The sequence below is a fragment of the Pongo pygmaeus genome, chromosome 21 (genome assembly GCF_028885625.2).
Source record: "Pongo pygmaeus isolate AG05252 chromosome 21, NHGRI_mPonPyg2-v2.0_pri, whole genome shotgun sequence".
Classification (NCBI taxonomy): Eukaryota; Metazoa; Chordata; class Mammalia; order Primates; family Hominidae; genus Pongo; species Pongo pygmaeus.
The window spans coordinates 16,113,000-16,135,090 of record NC_072394.2 but is presented as its reverse complement, the minus strand read 5'-3'; the positions used below and the strand labels follow the sequence as shown (position 1 = coordinate 16,135,090).

General features: G+C 36.4%; 1 protein-coding gene across 3 annotated transcripts in view; it reads right to left on the bottom strand.

Moving 5' to 3' along the window:
• Positions 1-22,091, bottom strand: part of XRN2 (5'-3' exoribonuclease 2) — an 88,484-nt gene that overhangs the window by 12,178 nt on the left and 54,215 nt on the right. For all 3 annotated transcript variants that reach the window (XM_054466977.2, XM_063659458.1, XM_054466978.1), the window contains 7 exons: positions 22,001-22,084; positions 20,958-21,055; positions 20,467-20,546; positions 19,348-19,404; positions 11,638-11,706; positions 11,423-11,554; positions 8,999-9,126 (listed from right to left, as the gene is read on the bottom strand). In XM_054466977.2, coding sequence (XP_054322952.1) covers positions 8,999-9,126; positions 11,423-11,554; positions 11,638-11,706; positions 19,348-19,404; positions 20,467-20,546; positions 20,958-21,055; positions 22,001-22,084 — 648 coding nt within the window. The remainder of the gene's footprint in view (positions 1-8,998; positions 9,127-11,422; positions 11,555-11,637; positions 11,707-19,347; positions 19,405-20,466; positions 20,547-20,957; positions 21,056-22,000; positions 22,085-22,091) is intronic.

Below are 22,091 nucleotides of genomic sequence, written 5' to 3'. Positions count from 1 at the left end.
CAAAATAAATATGTCAGAAGTCTTAATGACAGTAAACTAAAAGAAAAAAAAAACAACACAGGCCAGACGTGGTGGCTCACGCCTGTAATCCCAACACTTTGGGAGGCTGAGGCCGGCAGATCACTTGAGGCCAGGAGTTTGAGACCAGCCTGGCCAATATGGCAAAACCCTGACTCTACTAAAAATACAAAAAGTAGCTGGGCGTGGTGGTGCATACTTGTAATCTCAGCTACTTGGGAGGCTAAGGCATGAGAATCGCTTGAACCTGGAAGGCAGAGGTGCAGCGAGCTGAGATTGCACCACTGCACTCCAGCCTGGGTGGCAAAGCAAGACTCTGACCAAAAAAAAAAAAAAAAAAAAAAAAGGCAAATCATATGTTGGCCTATGTTTAAAGAATATTAGGAAAATATCAGATTTCCTTTCTTCATTGTCTGCAGCATTTGCCTGAACTTACCATACTTCAATGACCATTCTAGATGAAGCTAATTATTTATCCAATACATTTCTTACAGAAGTATCAGGGAATGATTTGTGAAATGACATGGTTGCCTTCTAGGAAGTCCAAACTCTTAACCCAAGCTTTCCAAGGTTTTTTTTTAATAACCAAGAGCAATCAAAATCCATCAATCTATTCAAATCTTTTTTGAGCTTTTACGTTTCTAGTTTATATGCAGACAATCCCCAAATTTCTATCCAACTACGTCCTCTCTTGAGCAAGAACCTGACTCCTATGACTACCTAGCACAGATGCCTCTAAAGTCTTTCAAGCACTTTGACCCCCACAAACTCACTCATCACATTCTTTCATATTCCTTCACCCTCTTGGGTTTCCAAACTCTGTGAAAGGCCTCAGTAAGCACCCAGGCATCACAGTGGACACACAGGACTCTTCATTCCCTTCTCCCTCTCCTCCTCACTGTTCATATTCAATTATCCAGACTTTCAGCCTTTCATTCCTCCCACCTTCCAGACTTTGGATCCACTCTGCCAGTGTAGTTCAGACCATCATCAACTCTCCTTAACCCACAGAGTTGTGGTTCTAGAGTGGAGATGTATCTGGTTCATTCTTCCAGAGTTTTTAAAACCTTATAAACAAACGGACTAGTGCCCAAATTAAATCAGCAAGGGACAAGAACAGCCAACTTACAAAAGAAAAACTGGTCAGTAAAAATATGACCAAAGTAGCAACTGAAAAATCATATCTTAAAACAAAGACACATTATTCCTTATCAAATTAGCAAGAACTTTATTTATTTTATATTAAAGAGACAGGGTCTTGCTGTTACCCAGGCTGGAGGGCAGTGGCGCTATCATAGCTCACTGCAGCCTCAAACTCCCAGGCTCAACCAATCCTCCCACCACAGCCTCCTGAGTAGCTGAGACTACAGGCACATTAAATCTGTGCCTGTTAAATCTGTGCTTGGATTACAGGTGTGAGCCACTGCACCCAGCCAAGAACTTTTAAAAAATAACACCTGGTGGCTGGGCGCAGTGGCTCACGCCTGTAATTCCAGCACTTTGGGAGGCCGAGGCGGACGGATCACGAGGTCAGGAGATCGAGACCATCCTGGCTAACGAGGTGAAACCCCGTCTCTACTAAAAACACAAAAAATTAGCCAGGTGTAGTGGCGGGCGCCTGTAGTCCCAGCTACTCGGGAGGCTGAGGCAGGAGAATGGCATGAACCCGGGAGGCGGAGCTTGCAGTGAGCCAAGATTGCGCCACTGCACTCCAGCCTGGGCGAAAGAGCAAGACTCCGTCTCAAAAAAATAAATAATAAATAAATAAAAATACACCTGGTATTGGTGGGAGTGGGATATTAGACATTCTCACATGCTATTGTAGGAAGTATAAATTGGTATACTCTTATTTAGAGGTTAATGTGGTGATACTGACCAAAAGTCTAGAAATTCACCATACCTTCTGATCCAGCAATACCATTTCTAGAAATTTAGCCTGCAGTTAAGAAATAAATATATTTTTAAAAGATTATTGGAAAAGCCCTATAAATTAAAAAAAAAAATTAAGCAATATACTTCTAAATAATCCATGGGTACATAATAAAAAATAAAAATCAGAAAATACCATGAACTAAATGATAATAAATATGTGAGACAAAACTTTGTGGGATAAGGCTAAAGTGATTAGAGAGAAATCTGTAACACTGAAGTGCATATATTGGAAAAGACCAAAAATAAATTACCTAAGTCTCCATCTCAAAAACTTGGAAAAAGAATGCCAATTTCATCTCCCAAAAAAGTAGAAGAGAATAAGGAAGACAAAAGCAGAAATCAATAGAAAACAAATGTACATGGAGGGAAAAGAAGAAATATCTATATATCAACAAAGCCAAAGGTTAGTTCATTGGGGGAAAAAAAACAATAAAATTAAATAGGTTCTCAAAAAAAATTAAATAGATCCTAGCAACACTAATCAAGAAAAGAAGAGTGACTATATATTACCAGTATCAGCACTTAATTTTGAAATCTTACAGTCATTAAAAATATATTCAAAAATCTTATGAACAATTTCTGGCAATAAATTTGAAATTTTAGAATGGGCACATTCCCACCAAAAAAAAAAAAAAAAAAAAAAAGAACTTACCAAAACCAACATAAGAATTACTGAAAAATCTGAAAAGCCAGAACTAAAAAATTTGAATCTATAATTGAAAACCTTTTCATAAAGGAATCTCTAAGCCCAACTGGCTTGACCATTGAATTCTTCTAAAAATTAAGAAATGACAACAATCTTACGATAACTCATACAGAGAACAAAAATGTAGAAAATATTTTCTAACTTGTTTTACAAGGCCAGAAAAACCCTACCCCAGAACGTCCAAAAAAGGGAAATAAAACTAATCTCCCTCATAATACATAGATTTTAAAAATCCCACCATACACTGACACATAGAATGTACTGACATATAAAAAGATGATATATTCCAGAAATTAGGTTTACTCCAGAAATGCCATGTTGGTTTAATATTTCAAAATCAATCAGTGTAATTTACCATATTAACACAACAAAGAAAAAACAAACAAAACCCCCAGGTTTTAGAGAAAAAAAGCATCTGATAAAATTCAATGCCCACTAGAAACAAAGAATAGAAGAACTTCCTCAATCTGACAAAGGTTATCTACACAGAAAAAAACTGCAGCAAACATAATATTTAATGATGAAATAGTAAAAGTCTCCCCCTTAAAACTGATTGGGAATGAAATATCTACCATCATCACTTTTATTAATTATGAGGTCCTAGCTTGTGCAATAAAGCAAAACAAAAAACAAACAAAAAAGGCATTAAGATTAGAAAATAAATAAAATGGTCACTACTTGGAGATGACATAATTGTGTACACAAAAAAATTTCAAAGAACATACAAACTATTAGAAGAAATGAATCTAGTAAGGATGTCAGATACAAATATCAAAAAAATCAACTTTATTTCTACATACAAACAAGCAATTAGAAAATGATATTTAAGATACTGTTACTTAAAACATCAAAACACATCAATTATATAGTATTAATTCTTTTTGTCCTGAATTTTTTATTGTGATGATTTCAAACTTAAAAGTTACAAGATGAGTACAAAGAATTCCCACATCCCCTTCACCCACATTCCCTAAATGCTGGCATAAACCTCTATTCATCATATGACACCAATAAAAAAGTAAAAAGGCAAATTGCCAAGTGGAAAAAGATATTTCCAATATAAAACTACTCTCATAACCAGAATATAAGAACGCCTACAAAACAAAAAGATAGACAACCCAATTCAAAAAAACCACACAAACCTTGAACACTACATCACACAAACAAAAATATCCAAATGGTCAATAAACATTTTTAAAAATGCTCTACTTAGTTACCAAGAAGATGCTAACTAAAAGCTCGGTGAGATACTCACTCCCTGCTTAGTCAAATAGCTAAAAGTGCAAAGACTGACAACACCAAGGGTTGGCAACAACATGAAGCAATCAGAACTCTCCTACACTGCTGGAGGAGTGTAAATTCATACAAACTGAATGTGATTTGGGAAATGTGTCTGGCACTTTCATTCACTAAAGCTGAACATACACACAATCCTTCAGTCTTGCAATTCCACTCCTATGGAGTACATACCCATCATGAGTGTTTACATATGTGCATTGAAGGACGCACAGGTTTCACAGCAGTCCAATCCAGCAACCTCAAACCAGAAACCAATCCAAATGCTATTCCTACTGGATAGGTAAATAAATGGTGATATAGTCCTATGATTCAACACTATAAGCAATGAAAATAGATGAACTGCTGGGCGCGGTGGCTCATGCCTGTAACTCCAGCGCTTTGTGAGGACGAGGCGGGCAGATCACGAGGTCAGGAGTTGGAGACCAGCCTGGCCAACATGGTGAAACCCTATCTCTATTAAAAATACAAAAATTAGCCAGGTGTGGTGGCACATGCCTGTAATCCCAGCTACTCAAGAGGCTGAGGCAGAACTGCTTGAACCTAGAAGGTGGAGGTTGTAGTGAGCCAAGGTTGTGCCACTGCACTCCAGCCTGGGCAACAGAGCAAGACTCCATCTCAGGGAGACCAAAAAAAAAAAGAAAAAGAAAATGGATGAACTACTGCTACAAGCAATATAAATCTCAGAAACAAAGACTGAAAAAAAGGCAAGTTTTTAAAAGGGTAGTCATGTAACAGCTTTTTAAACTATTAGATAATGTTAAAAAAACAAAAAGGTAATGTATGATACTGTGATACTGCAGTCAGGATAGCGGTTCCCTTTAATGGGCAGGGGGTAGTGCCTGGAAAGGACACAATGGGGGGCTTCTGAGGACTGACGCGTTTCTACTGAATCTGAATGGTGGATACATGAACATACCCATTTCATAAAAACTACACTGTATAGTTCGATTTGGCACTTTAAATATATTACATTTCAATAAAAAAGTATATGTAAAAATACATGTACAATAATCTAATTTTCAAAACTTGCACACATGAAATAATAAAAAGAAACACTGCTTATTTCAGGACTGTGGAATTATGGGTGTTTTTTATGTTTTATTGCTACATGCCACATTTTATTCAATTAACATGTACTGTAGTTAAAAATGCATTTTAAAAATATATTTAAAAATCACTAAAAATATTTTAAAAATTAGCTCTCCTCCCCTCGTAATCTGTTCCGAGTATGCTCCGAGTCTAATTTTGTACCAGTTATGCTATGCTTAATACCACCCAACTACTTGCCATGTACTTCAAAGCTCATTATTTTCTCTCAGCCTAGAGTAGCCCAAATTCCCCACTTGTTGGCTCAATTTAAATATCACATGATTGCCAATTTTTTGTCCATAAACTTTTTCACTCCTCCCATTCCTGTGCCCTTTGAAAAGATGTTAAATGTCATTAGAGTCCCAGCACTAATCCTCAGTTGAGTCAATGTTTACAAGTCACGAGGCAGAGGGTACTTGTTTCTTGCTCTAAATCAATCCCTACCTTACAAAACGTATCTCCCAATTTTTTCATGACGTAACTGAAATAAAGATATTCTAACTGGAATAGATTCTAATTAAAGTCTATAAGTATTTTGTATTTTGTAAGTACACATTAAATCTAATAACAGCCACAACAATGGCAAATAAGGAGTTATTTAACCAAAGTAATATTAATAGAAGTAGAGAGGGGACTCCACTATTTGAAATAAAATACACAGATGCAAACAAGAGTTGTCCATTTCCAAAGAAGGCAGACCAAGAACTATAGAACTGTAGGCCCCTAAGGGCATGAAATTCTCTCCTTTGGTGTAAAGCTAATAAATAAAAGAACCTTCTGGCTTCTTTCCCTTATTATTGGAACATGATCCTTCTGCTAGAAGCAGAAGGCCATGGTATCCATGTAAATGGTAAAAAGTCACAAGAAAAAAGAAACTGATAAGGAATGTGTCAATAACAGCTGGCTTTAAAAATATGTTGGATATGCTTTCACCATTTATTGGTAAAATCTTAGGGCAAAGATAGCTCATTCAAAATGATTAGACTCTCCTGTTGTACATGGTATGACTTTATACTGAATATATGGAAATACCTAGAAATGTTATTTGCTAAATCTTACGGGAAGCAGCTGTTAACCACTGCACCAAGCAGATTCCCGCAGGACCACTGACTCTGTACCTCTGTGCCCCTTCTGTGCTTCACCGAACAGAAGTCCATAGTTTTCATGATAGAGCCTCACAAAGCTCCACTCAATGTCATTAAGCCATACAGCAAAGCTACACCGCCAGAGAGAGGAACAGAGACAGAGAGTGAATACACTAAAAACAGAGGGCCCTGAAAGAGTAAGACCTATAGAACCAATTTCTTCTTGGGTACTACATCCAGAAAATCTGGACTTCTGGTGTGTAACTTAACTAGCATTACAACAGTGCTAGGTGCACAGTACAAATATTTCCCATCAATTATCCATTTTAACCTGGCACGTTCTTTAATAAGTACAGCTTCGGTTTAAAAACAGCTCTGAGAGGTATCTATAACAAAGTATCACTCTGTTTTTTGGAAATCAAATTTTTATGAAATATTTCAAACATTTACAAAAAATGTTTTAATGATATATGACACCCAGATTTAACAAACGTGAGCATCTTGCCACACTGTTTCTTCTCCCCCATGCTGCCCTTGTAGCAACCAGACAACCAGGAATGGAGAAACAAAGCCTTCATGAAGACATTCGTTTTGAGAAACACTGGCACATGACTTACACTTCTTTGATAAATGGGCATAGCAACGGAGCTCAAAAATAACATTAAATGGGAACACAATTTAAAATTAATGTAAAATCTATGAAGTCTAACATTCAACTATCTTTTCCCTTTCCCACTGCAATCCAAATGCCATGTTAATTATTTTTGTGGTCAACATTTCTGACCTGTCCACAAAACAGATTATGAAGGGTTAAGGAAAGACTAAGGTCTTCCAGAACTATAGGGTTAAAGGTATAGTCTTTCTAAAGCAGTGCCTGGCTATATTGTAGGTAGCACTGATACAATTTGAATCAAGAAAGGGACACTTTTGTCTTTCAGGCAACTAAGTGATGACGATACATATCTATCACATCTGATTTAATTGCACTTGAATTAATGAAATAAATTGCAATCATTTCCACATACTTTTTTGCCTGTGTTAACTGAAGATTAAGGAAGAAATCCAAATTATCTTATTCATTTAACTATATATAGTCAAGATGAAAAACAGACCCAGAATAATCAAAGTTATCCTGAGCAAAAAGAACAAAGCTGGAATAATCACATTACCTGACTTCAAAATATACTACAGAGCAATAGAGTAACCACAACAGTATGGTACCGGCATCAAAACAGATAACAGACCAATGGAACACAACAGAGAACCCAGAAATAAATCCATACATCTATGGTGAACTCATTTTCGACAAAGGAACCAAGAACATACACTGAGGAAAGGACAGTCTCTTCAATAAATGGTGCTGGGAAAACTGGATATCCATATGCAGAAGAATAAAACCATAAATTTATCTCTCACCATATACAAATATCAAATAAAAATAGTTTAAAGACTTAAATCTATGAAACTGCTACAACAAAACTTTGGGGAAAATCTCTAGGATATTGGTTTGGGCAAACATTTCTTGAGCAATACCCCACAAGCACAGGCAACCAAAGCAAAAATGAACAAATGTAATCACATCAAGTTAAAAAGCTTCTGCACAGCAAACGAAACAATCAGCAAAGTGAAGAGACAACCATGGAATGAGAGAAAATATCTGCAAACTATCCATTTGACAAGAGTTTAATAACCAGAATATGTAAGGAGCTCAAACAACTCTATAGGAAAAAAACCTAACAATCTGATTTTAAAGTGGGCAAAAGATCTGAATAGACATTTCTCAAAAGAAGATGTACAAATGGCAAACAGGTATATAAAAAGTTGCTCAACATCACTGATCATCAGAGAAATGAAAATCAAAACTACAATGAGGTATCATCTTGCCCCAGTTAAAATGGCTTTTATCCAAAAGACAGGCAATAACAAATGCCAGTGAGGATGTGGAGAAAAGGGAACCCTCGTGGACCACTGGTGGGAATGTAAATTAGTATAGAGCTACCATATGATCCAGCAATCCCTAATGCTAGGTATATACCCCAAAAAAGAGAAATCAGTACATCAAGGAGACATCTGCACTCCCACATTTACTGCAGCACTATTCACAGCAGCCAAGATTTGGAAGCAACCTAAGTGTGCATCAACAGATGAATGGATAAATAAAATGTGGTACATATACACAATGGAGTACTGTTCAGCCACAAAAAAGAATGAGATCTTGTCACCTATAACAACGTGGATGGAAATGGAGGTCGTTATGTTACATGAAACAAGTCAGGCACAGAAAGACAAACTTTGCATGTTCTCACTATTTGTGGGAGCTACAAATTAAAACAACTGAACTTGTGGAGACAGAGAGTAGAAGGATGGTTACCAGAGGCTGGGAAGGGTAGTAGAGGAAGAGCTGGGGAGGGGAAGATGGTTAATGGCTATGAAAAAATAGTTAGAAACCATGAATAAGATCTAGTATTTGATAGCACAGCAGGATGACTATAGTTAATAATAATTTAATTGTACATTTCAAAATAACTAAGAATATAATTGGATTATTTCTAACACAAAGGATAAATGCTAGAGGTGATGGATACCCCATCTACCCTCATGTGATTATTACTCATTGTATGCCTGTGTCAAAATATCTCATGTTCCCCATAAACATATACAGCTACAATGTACCCACAAAAATAAAGATTAAAAAATATATGAAAGATTTTGCATAAGGTATTCTCTTACAACTCTTCTAACTTACGTGTTTTTAAAGTTCACTGTCTGCACTGATACAACAAATCTTTTTCAGCAACGAAGATTAGAAACCAACATTTGCTGTGATATCTAATTTATAACGTAAAATAACCGATTTGTAAAAGCTTACTTGACATAAGTTTCGGAATCTGAGCTTGTCCTCTCAAAAGCGGCCTGTATAAGTTTCCCTGGTAAGTCGCAGGTGGTGGTGCAGCATTGCTGTAAATGCCAGTTCCTGAGCCTCTTGGCATAACATGGCTATAAAGGACCCAACACAAGGAAAAAAAATTGTATAGTGATATACCCATCATAACACAACTGACACAAATAAAACAAATGCTCATAGCCACGTCTTCACTAACAGATCTGATTCAGATAATACAAACAAAAAGGTGGTTTATAATTAAAACTCAAAACTACATAATGGTAATAGTGATAGCAAATGTTCACCTGCCACACCAAGACTCTTAATTGATAACCATTTAAACATTTACAACTTACATCACACAAAAAATAATATGAATATTTTTCTTTTTTTGCATTATGTTTCAGTTTTGTCCTTAAGGATCCATGTTCTTGCTATCACTGTATACATGACTACTCTACATCTTGCTATTTTTAATTTACTATATCAAATACTTGCCTGTATCTTCTTCATCTTTGTAATTCCAACACATAAACCTATAGAATACTATGTTGATGTCTTACACTTTACTAAACCATTTCTCTCATTTCGTACTAGTAGTATAGATTACAATACAATATAAATATTTGGGCATATAATTATGCTCATCTAAAATTATTTCCTCCTCACAAATCCAAGAGGTAGGAATTTGGACCAAAGGTTAAGAGTATCTTCTGAACTCACTGCTCTATTTAGAGGAAATACTACGTTGCTTTCCAAAATAGTTAAAATAATGCAAAAAGTTAAGACTATTTTAAATCTGCATTTCTTTTACTGCTACTAAGAATGAAGATTTTCCAAAACAGTGACAATAACAGCTAATGTTTACATAGCATTTAGGAACCACCCTAAGTGCTTGACAGACATTAGGCTCACTTAATTCTTACAACTTCATAATTTTAAGAATATGTAGGTACAATTACTGTCTCCACTTCAGACATAAGGAAATGGAGGCACAGAGTGGTTCGGTAAAGTTCACAAATATATTAAGTGGTTAAAAAAAAAAAAAGGTATCTGAATCCAGACATTTAAGATCTAAAACCCATGCTCTTAATCACTCTGCCACACTATCCCTCTTAATATTTGCTGTATAAATTACATGTTGATGGTGACCTTCTGCCTAAATAATTTTTTGAATCTTAAGGTTTCCCCACTAATTGGAAACATCTATTTATAAGTTATCATTATTAATGCATGAATCCTAACTCATTAATATTATGGCAAGCCTGTTGCTCTTTCTATACCAGCTTTACCTGTTATTGTTTACAAGTCCCCTCTCTCTATAGTATCTTCTACAGCTAGGAAAAAGACAATTCAGTTAACTAATAAGGGCAAAGGATAAAAATCGGAAATTCATAGGAGAGGAAATACAAATTACTAATAAACATATTAAAAGATAATTTCAGTAGGCAGGGAAATGCCAATTCAAGCAACTATGAGATACCACTGTTCAAGCACTGGGCAAACAAAAATTTAAGAGACTGAAGGCTTCTATACCAATGTATTGGTTAACACTTGAAAAAGAGTCTCCATCATACATTAATTAATTCAGCTAAAACTTTCTTGCGGGTAAAGAGGAGCTTTTATTCCCTTGAAGTAACAGTCAGAAAAATAGTAAAACGTCTTAGAGAAAGTAATAGAATTCTCATGCAACACATATAGCAATACATAAATGGAGAAGTTAATTTTTAAAAATGAAGAAAAGCAGACCAGTATCAAAGTTATTAAAATATCTACAAAACAGTTGTATTTTATAGTCTGTTAGATGTTTGTGGCGTACAATAATGTGTTGTCCAAAATGTCTGTTTAGGTTTTAAAGATGGAGCTCCACTCTTTGCTGGGTTTTAAGCATGTAAGCAATGTTATGAGAGGACATAGTAGCAGTGGTGGTCAGCCATGGTGGTGAGACAAAAATATGTGTGTGAAACAGACTCAGTATTTTCTCTTTTTTCCTTTTTTTTTTTTTTTGGTTTAGATGGAGTCTCCCTCTGTCGCCCAGGCTAGAGTGCAGTGATGCAATCTCAGCTCACTGCAAGCTCCGCCTCTCAGGTTCACGCAATTCCCGTCTCAGCCTCCTGAGTAACTGGGACTACAGGCACTAGGCGCCCGCCACCACACCTGGCTAACTTTTTGTATTTTGTTTAGTAGAGACGGGGTTTCACTGTGTTAGCCAGGATGGTCTTGATCTCATGATCTGCCTGCCTCAGCCTCCCAAAGTGCTGGGATTACAGGAGTGAGCCATCGTGCCCAGCCCAAACCCAGTATTTTCATAAAGTTAAAAAATATATATATATGGCATAAATACTGACTTGTTTTATGGGATGATTCAGAAAAAGCAAAATATACAAGGGCTAGAAACTGTCAACTCACCCCAAAGTCCTGAAGGCTGCCTGATCCAGGTGCACAGGCCTCCGGTCACGGTTAAAGCCAAGCTGAGGCTTCCACTGCCGTCCATTGCTGGATTTTTCCCAGTCACTAGGTTTCAGTACTGCTGCTGGCTTTCTGACCATTTAAAAAGACAACACTTAGTAATAGGGATGAAAGCCATTTGTACAAAATAAATCTAGGTAATTTACTGTTGTTACCTTGCTCCTGGAAGCATTACAGCTTTAAAAATGTAATCTTCAGCAAACTGTGGGTCTTTAAAATTAATACTGGAAAAGAACAAGAAGCAATTCAATGATCTGATTATATCAGCCTGTCTTAATTATCATGTAGACTGAGGTATTTTTCATATTTAAGTCCTCTCCAAAAATTATTTTAGTTAATAAATGGGTTTGACAAATGGCTAAATGTCTTCCTCACCAAACTGTCTCTAATTCCTGGTACATATAACCTTCATGTAACTTTCTCTGTGGGAAAAGTCATGTTCTAGCTGACTATTGGTGATGACAGAAGTAACAGACATTGCCCCAACTCAAATTTCAAAATGATATTGTAGACAGGTCGAAGAGTTTACAACAACAAATAAAAATAAAATAACCTTTAATTTTGTTCAGTCCATTGCAAAAACCCCAAAGCATCTTGAGGCAGATTAGCTCTTATTTTAATAAAGAAAAGATGGATATACCAATAGAAATATTTGCAAAATCAAAAAATGCACACAAATAGCTAAGAAATCTATGGTGGGTGGGGGACGGACTTACAAAAAAAATTAAACTTCACAGTTGGACCTTGTACCCTTCTCTCCTAATGTGTGATTTTTAAGTAATAAAATAATTTTCACCATTTGAAAACTACACAAATATGCTTTTTTTTTTTTTTTTTTTTTGAGACAGGTCTCACCCTGTTGCCCAGGCTGGAGTGCAGTGGCACGCTCACAGCTCATTGCAGTCTCAACCTCCCAGGCTCAGAGATCCTCTCACCTCAGCCTCTCTCATAGCTGAGACTACAGGTATGCAACACCATGCCTGGCTAATTTTTGTATTTTTTGTAGAGATGGGGTTTCCCCACGTGGCCCAAGATAGTCTTGAACTCCTGGACTCATAAGACCCACCCACCTCAGCTTCCCAAAGTGATGGGATTACAGACATGAGCCACCGCGCCCGGCCAATATGACTATTTTTAAAAGCTATACACTCAGGCTTTGAGTATAAGCTGGGTCGAACTTTTCTGGTAGTGATGGCAGTGGTTGTGGTATGTATGTTTGTTTACCTATCCCAAAGGTTGGTAAGTACCTAAGTCTGTCTTCTGACACAGCAATGCTTCTTCCAGGACTCTGGTTATACACCAGATTTATACTTAAGGATACTTATAACACTATTATTCATAATGTTTCAAAGACTGTAAAACCTAAGTGTATGAATGACAGTGGACTGGTTAAAAAAACTAGAGTTCTTCCTTTTTAGGAAGAACTCAGATAATATTTTTAAAAATTTAATAATAGAAGGCCAGGTGCAGTGGCTCACAAGGTCAGGAGATCGAGACCATCCTGGCTAACACGGTGAAACCCTGTCACTACTAAAAATACAAAAAATTAGCTAGGCATGGTGGTGGGTGCCTGTAGTCCCAGCTACTCGGGAGGCTGAGGCAGGAGAATAGCGTGAACCTGGGAGGCGGAGGTTGCAGTGAGCTAAGACCACACCACTGCACTCCAGCCTGGGTGACAGAGTGAGACTCTGTCTCAAGAAAAAAAAAAAAAAAAATTTACTAACAGAATACTTAATGACCTTAATGACATGGGAAACATATATACAACAGACTAGACATATTCATCAATCGATTATCAGTGATTTTTCTCTATAAGTTAGTAACTTGTTTCCTTTTTTTTAAATATTTTTCAAAATTCCTCCAATGATTACACTTACAGTCAGTTAAAAAGGTTTTTAAAAAAAGTTTTATTGACCTGGTTGACATTTTTAGATAGCAGTTTTCTTTCTGAATACTGCCACTTTAACTAGAGTCCATCTGCTTTACAGAAATTTTCATTTTAAGTACACAAAAATGGATTCACTTACAATAAATATACCATGAGCTCAATAACAGCTGAACAATACTTATTACTCAACTAGTTCTTCTTACAACTCACTCTTCACTGGTAACTGTCTTTAGCTCAGATTTTCTCTACTGGCAAGATGGCATGGGGCAGGGCAAGGTAGGACAGGCAGTGATAAAGGTTTAAGAGGATGACAGAGAAAATGGTAGTTAAGTATTTGTGCTCATTAGGGCTTTGCAGATAAAAAGTCAAGTAACAAAGCAAGACTTGCAAATAAAGTGTTTTGAAGCAGGTATCTGTGTTTCAGCAGGGCTTTTTTAGCACTTTGCCAAACTATTAGAATACCTATTGCATGCACGGTTCATGGTGGGAGGGGGGTTATGCACACCGCCAGGCATCAAGCCTGCCTCCCCTTCTAATAAGGGAAATAAGGAAGAAAGTGGAAAATGCAACAACAGGCACAGAAAAGATGCTGAGTCAAAGCATGTGTGTGTATACACCTTCCATATAAACATCTTTGTCAGTGTGGACTGAAGGTATGTGTGTACTGGGGGGAAGGAATTATTTCACCTGAGGACCAAGGAAAACATCATCCAAGAGGCTGCGGTTTAAGATGAGACAGGATTGGTTACAGGGTGGCAGAGGAAACAAACGGAACAAAGATATGGAAAGGGTCCCAGGACCAAGGAACAGTACAGTTTTACTGGTGCAGCCCTTCTCAATGGGGACGTGGGAGGGAATTAAGCCCTACAAAAAATGATGAGTGAGTACATTCTCAATTCTCCCAAGGAGAAAACATAGCTAGTATCATTCTAGAGATACAGGACACAAACTGCTACCTACAATCTGATACATACAACAGACGCTTTAAGATCTCAAGGCAGAATTCTCCCATGGAACTCCAGTTGAGAAGGGCTAAATTAGAGTAAAAACGCATTTGAGCAGAAGTGGGGCAGGAAGAAAGGTAACTGAAGTGGGTTATGGTCATGGAGGGTTTGTGTGAGTATAATGTGATGCCTTTGCAAGTAGTCAATGAGGACGTAAAAGTGATCAAAGATAATTTCAGAAAGAACAACCCAGCAGCAGTGTGCGAGAGAGCAGAGGGACACCCATAAAGAGGTCACCAACAGAGCCTAAGCAACAGTCCGACACACATCTTGGATGGGAATGTTGGGAAAGTAAATAAAATGGTAAGGCTGGAACTAGAATGGAGATCGAGCTCAGATGAAGATCTCCAAGTCATGCACAGAAAGACGTGAAACTAAGAAAATAAAGGTAATAGCCAAGGTAATAAGCTCCCAGGGAGAAGAGAAAATCCCAGGGTCACAGAGATAATCACTTCTGCAGGAGAATGGTTATAACAAGAGATTTAATAAGACAGCTGAAACTAAAGTTTGAGAAAACAAATCCATTTGTTTTCCAATTATTCCTTAATAAAATTGTTCTTAAAATTCCATTATTCATGCTCATGCTCTGAAAGGGAAAAACTTTCCAAGTCAATAGGACAATCTCCAAGATCATCCCTACTTCCCCTCAGAACCACATTCAACAAAAGGATCTACACACTTAATACAATACAAACCATCAGGAGATAGAAAAGGAGTATCTAAAAATAAGTTTGGAAGTTTCCATTCAAAGACAAGGACACCATTTATGATACCAAAGTATTAATATCATTTTTCCTTGGATCTTTGAGAACAATTTGAAGACACACTCTCTCCTAAAATGGATTAAGCTTCCAAGGGTTGAAAGATTCTTAGTATCTTAATTTGTTCCCAAAAATGTATACTAAGATCTATTATGTTTTTAGAAATGTATTTTTCCAATGTGATAACAGCCATGACTCAGATTCAAACAAACTTCCTAAAAGTCAAACACACAGACTAAGCAGGAACCCATTAGGCAAAGACTCAAAAAGGTAACTTTTTATATGGACCCAAACTTTTGAAGGTCTTTTTTTCATGTCTATGTCATTTAAATTCCATCATCAGAAGCAAAAGGTTTACTTGTGGAAGGCTTATCTAGGGAAGTAGTAAGTAATACTGAGGTAAAGAGAGAAGCACCCTCATGCAAGCTCTGAGAAGCAGAGGAAGGAAACGAGTTAACACAGCCTATGGACTCAACAGTCTGCCCAGCTGAGGTAAGAGATTTGTGTTTAGATTTGTATTGCTTCATCTAATTCTGTAAACTGAAGTATTTTAAAACAATAGTATTTTTATCCACTTTTTCCAAATGCAGGTGAAACATTGTTGACTCATCAAGCTTTTATGTACCAGACCAGCTTTCCCCCAAGTAGCATAACAGATCCTTTCCTTGATAGGTAACCTCACTATTTTAAATGCTTGATTGTCTTCATAAACACATCAAGGGCAAAGTAAATAAAAATTTAAAACCTAAGCATGGTTGAAAATAAGGAAACTGAACAGTGCTTTTATTTATACCACAAGTAGCACTTTCAGCACTGCTGGTAAGAAGAAAATATTGTAGCAAAGTCTCAGTAGAAAAGGAATGGAATATAGAACACCTTTCTCTGATTCGCTTTAAGAATTATCCTTAGAAATGCTATTTTAAGTATTACCGTTAGAGAGTGTTAGCACACTTCAGAAAGAAAGCAGAAAACTCCAAATATCAAGTTTCATTTTTACACGACCTTTCCCTGATACATTCCATAATTAATGCTAAATTGGCATACAAAGGCAAACTGTTCTTGCAGGAAAATCTCATGATTCATATACTTGACATTTTAAAACACTTAAAGAGTTTATAGGATTGTGACATTCTATCAGAAGAGGTTAACCAATTCAGCATCGTAAGGGAAACCCTCCCAACTGTTTTCCACCATCAAATCCACTGCTGACTGCATGTATTCCACTTCCTTCAGGCTTTGGATTTCGAGTTATCTGCTTGCCAAGCATAAGCCTTGCAAATGCTGCAGAAATAGTTACTTAAAAAATCCATCTCCATACACATTCACATTAAAACAAAAAATCTCCTTGAAGGGATAAAACATTCTATATCTTGTCTGATTCATCCAAAAGTGAATACAAAAAGTCTAAGAAACACTCCTCTGAAGAAAAAAAGTTTAGGCTCTTCAAAGACTTTGGCAAACACTGGTTGCAACACTATGAACAACTGAGCTTTTTAAATATGGGTTTAGAACTCTGCTAGGTGCTATGAGAAAAAAAAAAACAAAAACCTAACAACACTACTGCTGGAAGCAACACATATAAAAACTGTATAAATTATGCTTTAGAAGAAAAGCAAAGCAATAAACAGCAGGCTATGGGGCAGGTGGAGAAAAGAAAGGAAGAGCACTCCAAACAATAGGAGGAAGAGGCGGAGATCAAAGGGTATTTAAGGGATCAGCCTGGGCAGGAAGGAAGCATCCTGAGGACCTGGGGGTTCAAGCACAGAGCCAGGGCCCTGCCAAGGTGCGTCAGGCCTTGAAAAAGTAAAAGCACACATATGCACTTACCCTCCAGATGACAGATTGGGAGGAAAACTCACATGCAGAAGCTAATATGTTGAGTAATTTATGGAATTAGAAATGGGAAAAAAATGTGATCTCCTAGGTTAGAGTTGACTATATTCTCTAAGGGTCTGTCTACGAATTTAAGGGACTTCAACAGCCTGTATAACATACTTCTGAGCACTACAGATAAGAATGAATACAATGGGAAGAACTTACCTAAACTCAACTTGAGGAAACGATTTCTCAAATATCAAATGGAATACTAGATGTATTTAAATAAGGAAGAGGAAAAAAATGCCAGGAGTCAAAAGAGAAATAACTGGCAAATGACTGGTGAGTATATTCTGAGATTTTTTAAATCTGAAAATTGTAAGTTAAAGTTATAAAGCAAATTTAACACTGGAATGTACAACAAGCTCTAAAACAAACATGCAAAAATCTGCTGTAAAAACTGGATCTCAGCCTCAATGTTGCCACCCTTCAGAGAAAACACTGAAAATTACTTTTACCTAAGGGAAAAGTTAACTTTGGTCTCCCACAAATCTTCAGCAAATTAACCTAATTTAATTGATTTTATTATAAAGTTATTTTCAATATACACCTGAATATGCATTTAGATCTGGAATTTGTTTTATACATTTTTTTTTTTTTTTTTTTGAGATGGAGTCTTGCTCTGTTGCCCAAGTGGCGTGATCTTGGCTCAATGAGGCCTCGGCCTCTCAGGTTCAAGCGGTTCTCTCACCTCAGCCTCCTGAGTAGCTGGGACTACAGGCGTGCACCACCATGCCCAGTTAATTTTTTGTAGTTTTAGTAGAGATAGGGTTTCACCATGTTGGCCAGGCTAGTCTTGAACTCCTGATCTCAGATGATCCACCCACCACCCTGGCCTCCCAAAGTGCTGGGATTACAGGTGTGAGCCACCGCGCCCGGCCTGTTTTATGAATTTAATAATCTTGTGAACATAGTGTGTACTAAATACCAAAGGCCCCTTTAGGCTCAGAAACAACCAACCAACAACATCATCATCCAAACAAAAATTCCAAAATGTTTCCATTAATTCTGTAACTCTCCTCTGGGCAAGCCTCTCTATCCTAATTAGAAAGTTAAGTAGAATTAACTATTTCTAGAGGGTTAGGCAGGAAGGCCCTTGAATATATGCAGAAAAAGAAGCACAAGCAAACATGTGACAATCCAAAGAGAGAACTGTGGAATTAATTGGCCTGAAGCGCCAATGCTTTAATGAAAGCCAGAGACCCCAAGGGTTAATACACAGTGTTCACACTGAATCTGTCAGAGCCAGATTGTTGGTGATGGGTTTAGGAGCGTGGCTTTCAATTCTGTACTCCACCCTTAACAAAAGAGCACAAAGACAAAGAGCCAGGACAAATTAGGTGTAAAGATAAACAAAAAATTATACGTAAAGATAAATGTAAGCAACTCATCCAGAAAGATTTTTCAAATTCACAGTAGTTTTCTTTAAATAAAAGCCTTTCTAGAATGGCAATCATTTACTACCTGAATCCATTAAAGATAGGAAATAAACATGTTTATACTTCACAAAGGGAAATCTAAAAAAAAAAAATCTAAAATATTTCCTGAGGGGGAGAGAAACAAAAATGGATGGAAAAGGAGGATTCAGGATTAGCAGGCTTTTATCAAATTCTTGAATACCTGAGATGTGTTTGCTTTAGTCTTACCTAAAGATTGGAGGAAATGACAACTAAATTCTGTCATCAAAATTTGTCATTATAAAATACAAATGAGTAGTCAATTTGTTGGATTTCAGCCCAAATGGTCATATTACATTTTATATTATTTTTACTCAATAGAAAATGCTGTCAGCACCAACGAACTGAGATATAAATTAGTTTTCCAGAGAGAAGAAATTAGCCCTTTAAGTTTATAATTGCTAATAAAAATTTTCACAAATATATTCTGTTCTATGTCATCTTAACTAAAATATACTACAGAATATTTTTGTTTTCAAACTCTGCAGGGCCATGATTATAAACATAAGTAAAATAGTCTGTTGTAATACAGGGAAGCTGTGTGAACCTCTGGGGTGTAGAGTTCTGTTTGTTCCTATATAACAAACTGCTAGATACTCCTACTCTTTACCTCCCACTTGCCTAATCCAGGAAGAATTACAGGTTGTCATGGGAAACCAGAAAACAGATAAGCAAGCATGTTAAATCAGTAGCCTTAACAATATACATAATTTAGAGTCAAGAGGCTCTGCTCTAAGGTCTGCAACACAGGGACTCTCCAATCTCGAAGCATTGGTGGATTAACAGCTGCCATTTCCTTGTGAATCAAAGGTCTTTTAAAATGGATTTGCAAGTTCAGAGCTGTGTCCTGGGTGAATACCAGGAATTTTGGAAAACTTACCTGACTACAGTGTTCTGTGTCAGATCCCTTAACATAGGAACAGGAGAACATACTATTCTAGAAGGAAACAAGAGAAGAAACATCTATCTGTAAACTGTAACTTTTTAGGTAAGTGGAAATAAGATGTTGCTATGTTTGTTAGTCTTTAGAAAAGATAAATCATTAGAATGCACTAACAAAAACAATAAAAACCATTTATATCTTTAAAAAAAAAAAGTAAGTACCACATAAATGAAATGGTTAACTATCAACCCTAAGGCATTCAATCTCATTAGTACTCAGAGAACTGCAACTATAAACCATAAGATGTCAATGAGCATCCACCAGACTGACAGAAATTAAAGCTGTGACAAGGGTTTGCCAAAACGTAGAGCAACAAGATCTCTCACAAACTGCCACTGGGATTACAACACAGTGTAACCACCTTGACAAACCACCTAGAAATATTACCTAGAAAAAAAATGAAGATACACATACTCTATGGCCAGCAGTTCCATTCCTGGAAATGTGGTTCACAAACTGGTCTCAGAACCCTTTCACATTCTTAAATCTCAAAGGGCTTTTGTTTATAGTGGTTATATTTATGAACATTTACTCATTAAAAATTACGACTAAGAAATTTTTAAAATACTAAAAGATAACCCTACATGTTAACATAGATAACATTCTTATGAAAAGCTATTTTTTTTTTTACAAAGCAAAACAAAGTCATTGTTGTATACTTTCAAAAATCTCATTAATATCTGGTTAGTATCTATTTAATAGCTACTCTCCTCTGCTTCTATCTCTTGAGAGGCCTCTGGAAAACTCCACTGTGCACTCAAGAGAGAAAGTGTAAGAAAAGCAAGTAACACCGTAACATCTTAGTATCATTATGAAAAGAGTTTTGACCTTTAGGATATCCTGAAAGGGACTCCCAGAGCTCCCTGCACAAGGTGACACAGCTACTATGAAGAGCTGGGGCTTTGAACCCAAGCCTTTTTCAGTCAGCAAGGTTTTGTCTTATTTTAAATACAATTTTCTCACTATTATTAGAAAATAAACATTTAGACAACAAGGAAAAAAATCCTAACTAAACTTCCTTCCAGTCACCTCAATTATATACAAAATGAAACTTACTGATCTGGAAGAATGGCTTCTTCATCCAAAGAAAACTTTCCTTGAATCCCATGACATAGTTCAGGGGGTACATCCACTGGCTGTGGAAAAATGCATTCCTGATCTCATATGCAAAGAATGGAAAACTGGGACTCAAGCAGATTCTTGAGTGTTCATAGCAGCATCATTCATAAGAGCCAAAAGGCAGAAACAAACCCAAATATTTACCAATAGATAAGTGGATAAAAAAGTACACATACAGTATTATTCAGCCATAAAAAGGTATGAAATTCTGATACATTATTTAACATTATTTAAAAGGTACAGAAATTCTATTTGGGAAGATGAAAAAGTTCTGAAAAAGTGCTGATGGTTATACAACACTGTAAATATACTTAATGCCACAGAATTATAACCACTTAAAAATGGTTACAATGGTAAATTTTATGTTATGCATACTTTACCAAAATTTTAAAAAGTGCATTTCTAATTAACCAAATTGTGTAACATACCTCTGTGGAACCTGTCTGGTACAGCTCTAAAATGAAGTCATGGAGTGGGTGATGTTTCCCCACAAATAAGACATCACCTCCAAGGCTGTTTCTTCTGGCTACAGGGAAAGAAAAGAATAAGACCTACACATAAAAAAATTGTACCTGCAAGACCAATTTTATGAGCATAAAACAAGGGAAAGCATCTAAGTGTTAAGAATTATAAAATTTATGAAAAATAATTTTAAAGTGATAGGTTAGACAAGAGTAAGTTCTAGTATTTGATAGTACTGTGGGGAAGTTAGTAATTTATTACATATTTCAAAATAGAAGAAAAAAACTGTAATGTTCCCAACACAAAGAAAAGATAAATGTGAGGTGATGGATATCCCAATTACCCTATTTTGATCATCACATATTGTATATAGGTATCAAAATATCACATGGACCCAAAAAATACGTGTAACAAAAAGACTGTTCTAAAAGACAATCTTTTGGATAAGAAATTGTTTCTAGAGGCTTATTATAATGGTATTAAATTTTTCAATAGAGCCCAGCTTTGCAATTTCCGAATATGAATACTTTTTACTGTCAGTATTAATTACAAATTGCCTCCTTTTATGTCATATTTCAAGTTAGCACTCTAAGAGCATATGCTTTTGTTTCACCCTAACCTTTTAAACAAAGTAGTTATTATTGGGGGGAAAGGAGGAGTAGGGAAAGGCAGATGGAGAAAATGAATAATATCTTCCCAACAGGCAAAAGATACTTTCGCATGTGCATGTCATATAAGAATCAAAATGTCAAAGGATATTGCTGAAGTATTGCTTTTTAAAAAATTTAACAAATACTTGTAAGTTAAAACATTTTATTCAACTACTACTCAACTTACAGATAATGAATTAAGAAGCAAAGTCAACGTCTGTAATAAGAAAATAAAATCAATGATTTATACCCCCCTTTATGGGAAATCTGACAAACGGGAGAAGGAAGGTCTAATTTTATACAGAAATATAAAGTGTATATTATACAGATCAGTGTTAACTAAGAAGTATAATTCTTACTCTCTTCTGGAGTGAGGTCTGGGTATACCTCTTCTAGGGCAGCTCGTAGCCTTCGCTCATCCACGAATGGCAAGAGAGCAACACCTGGGAA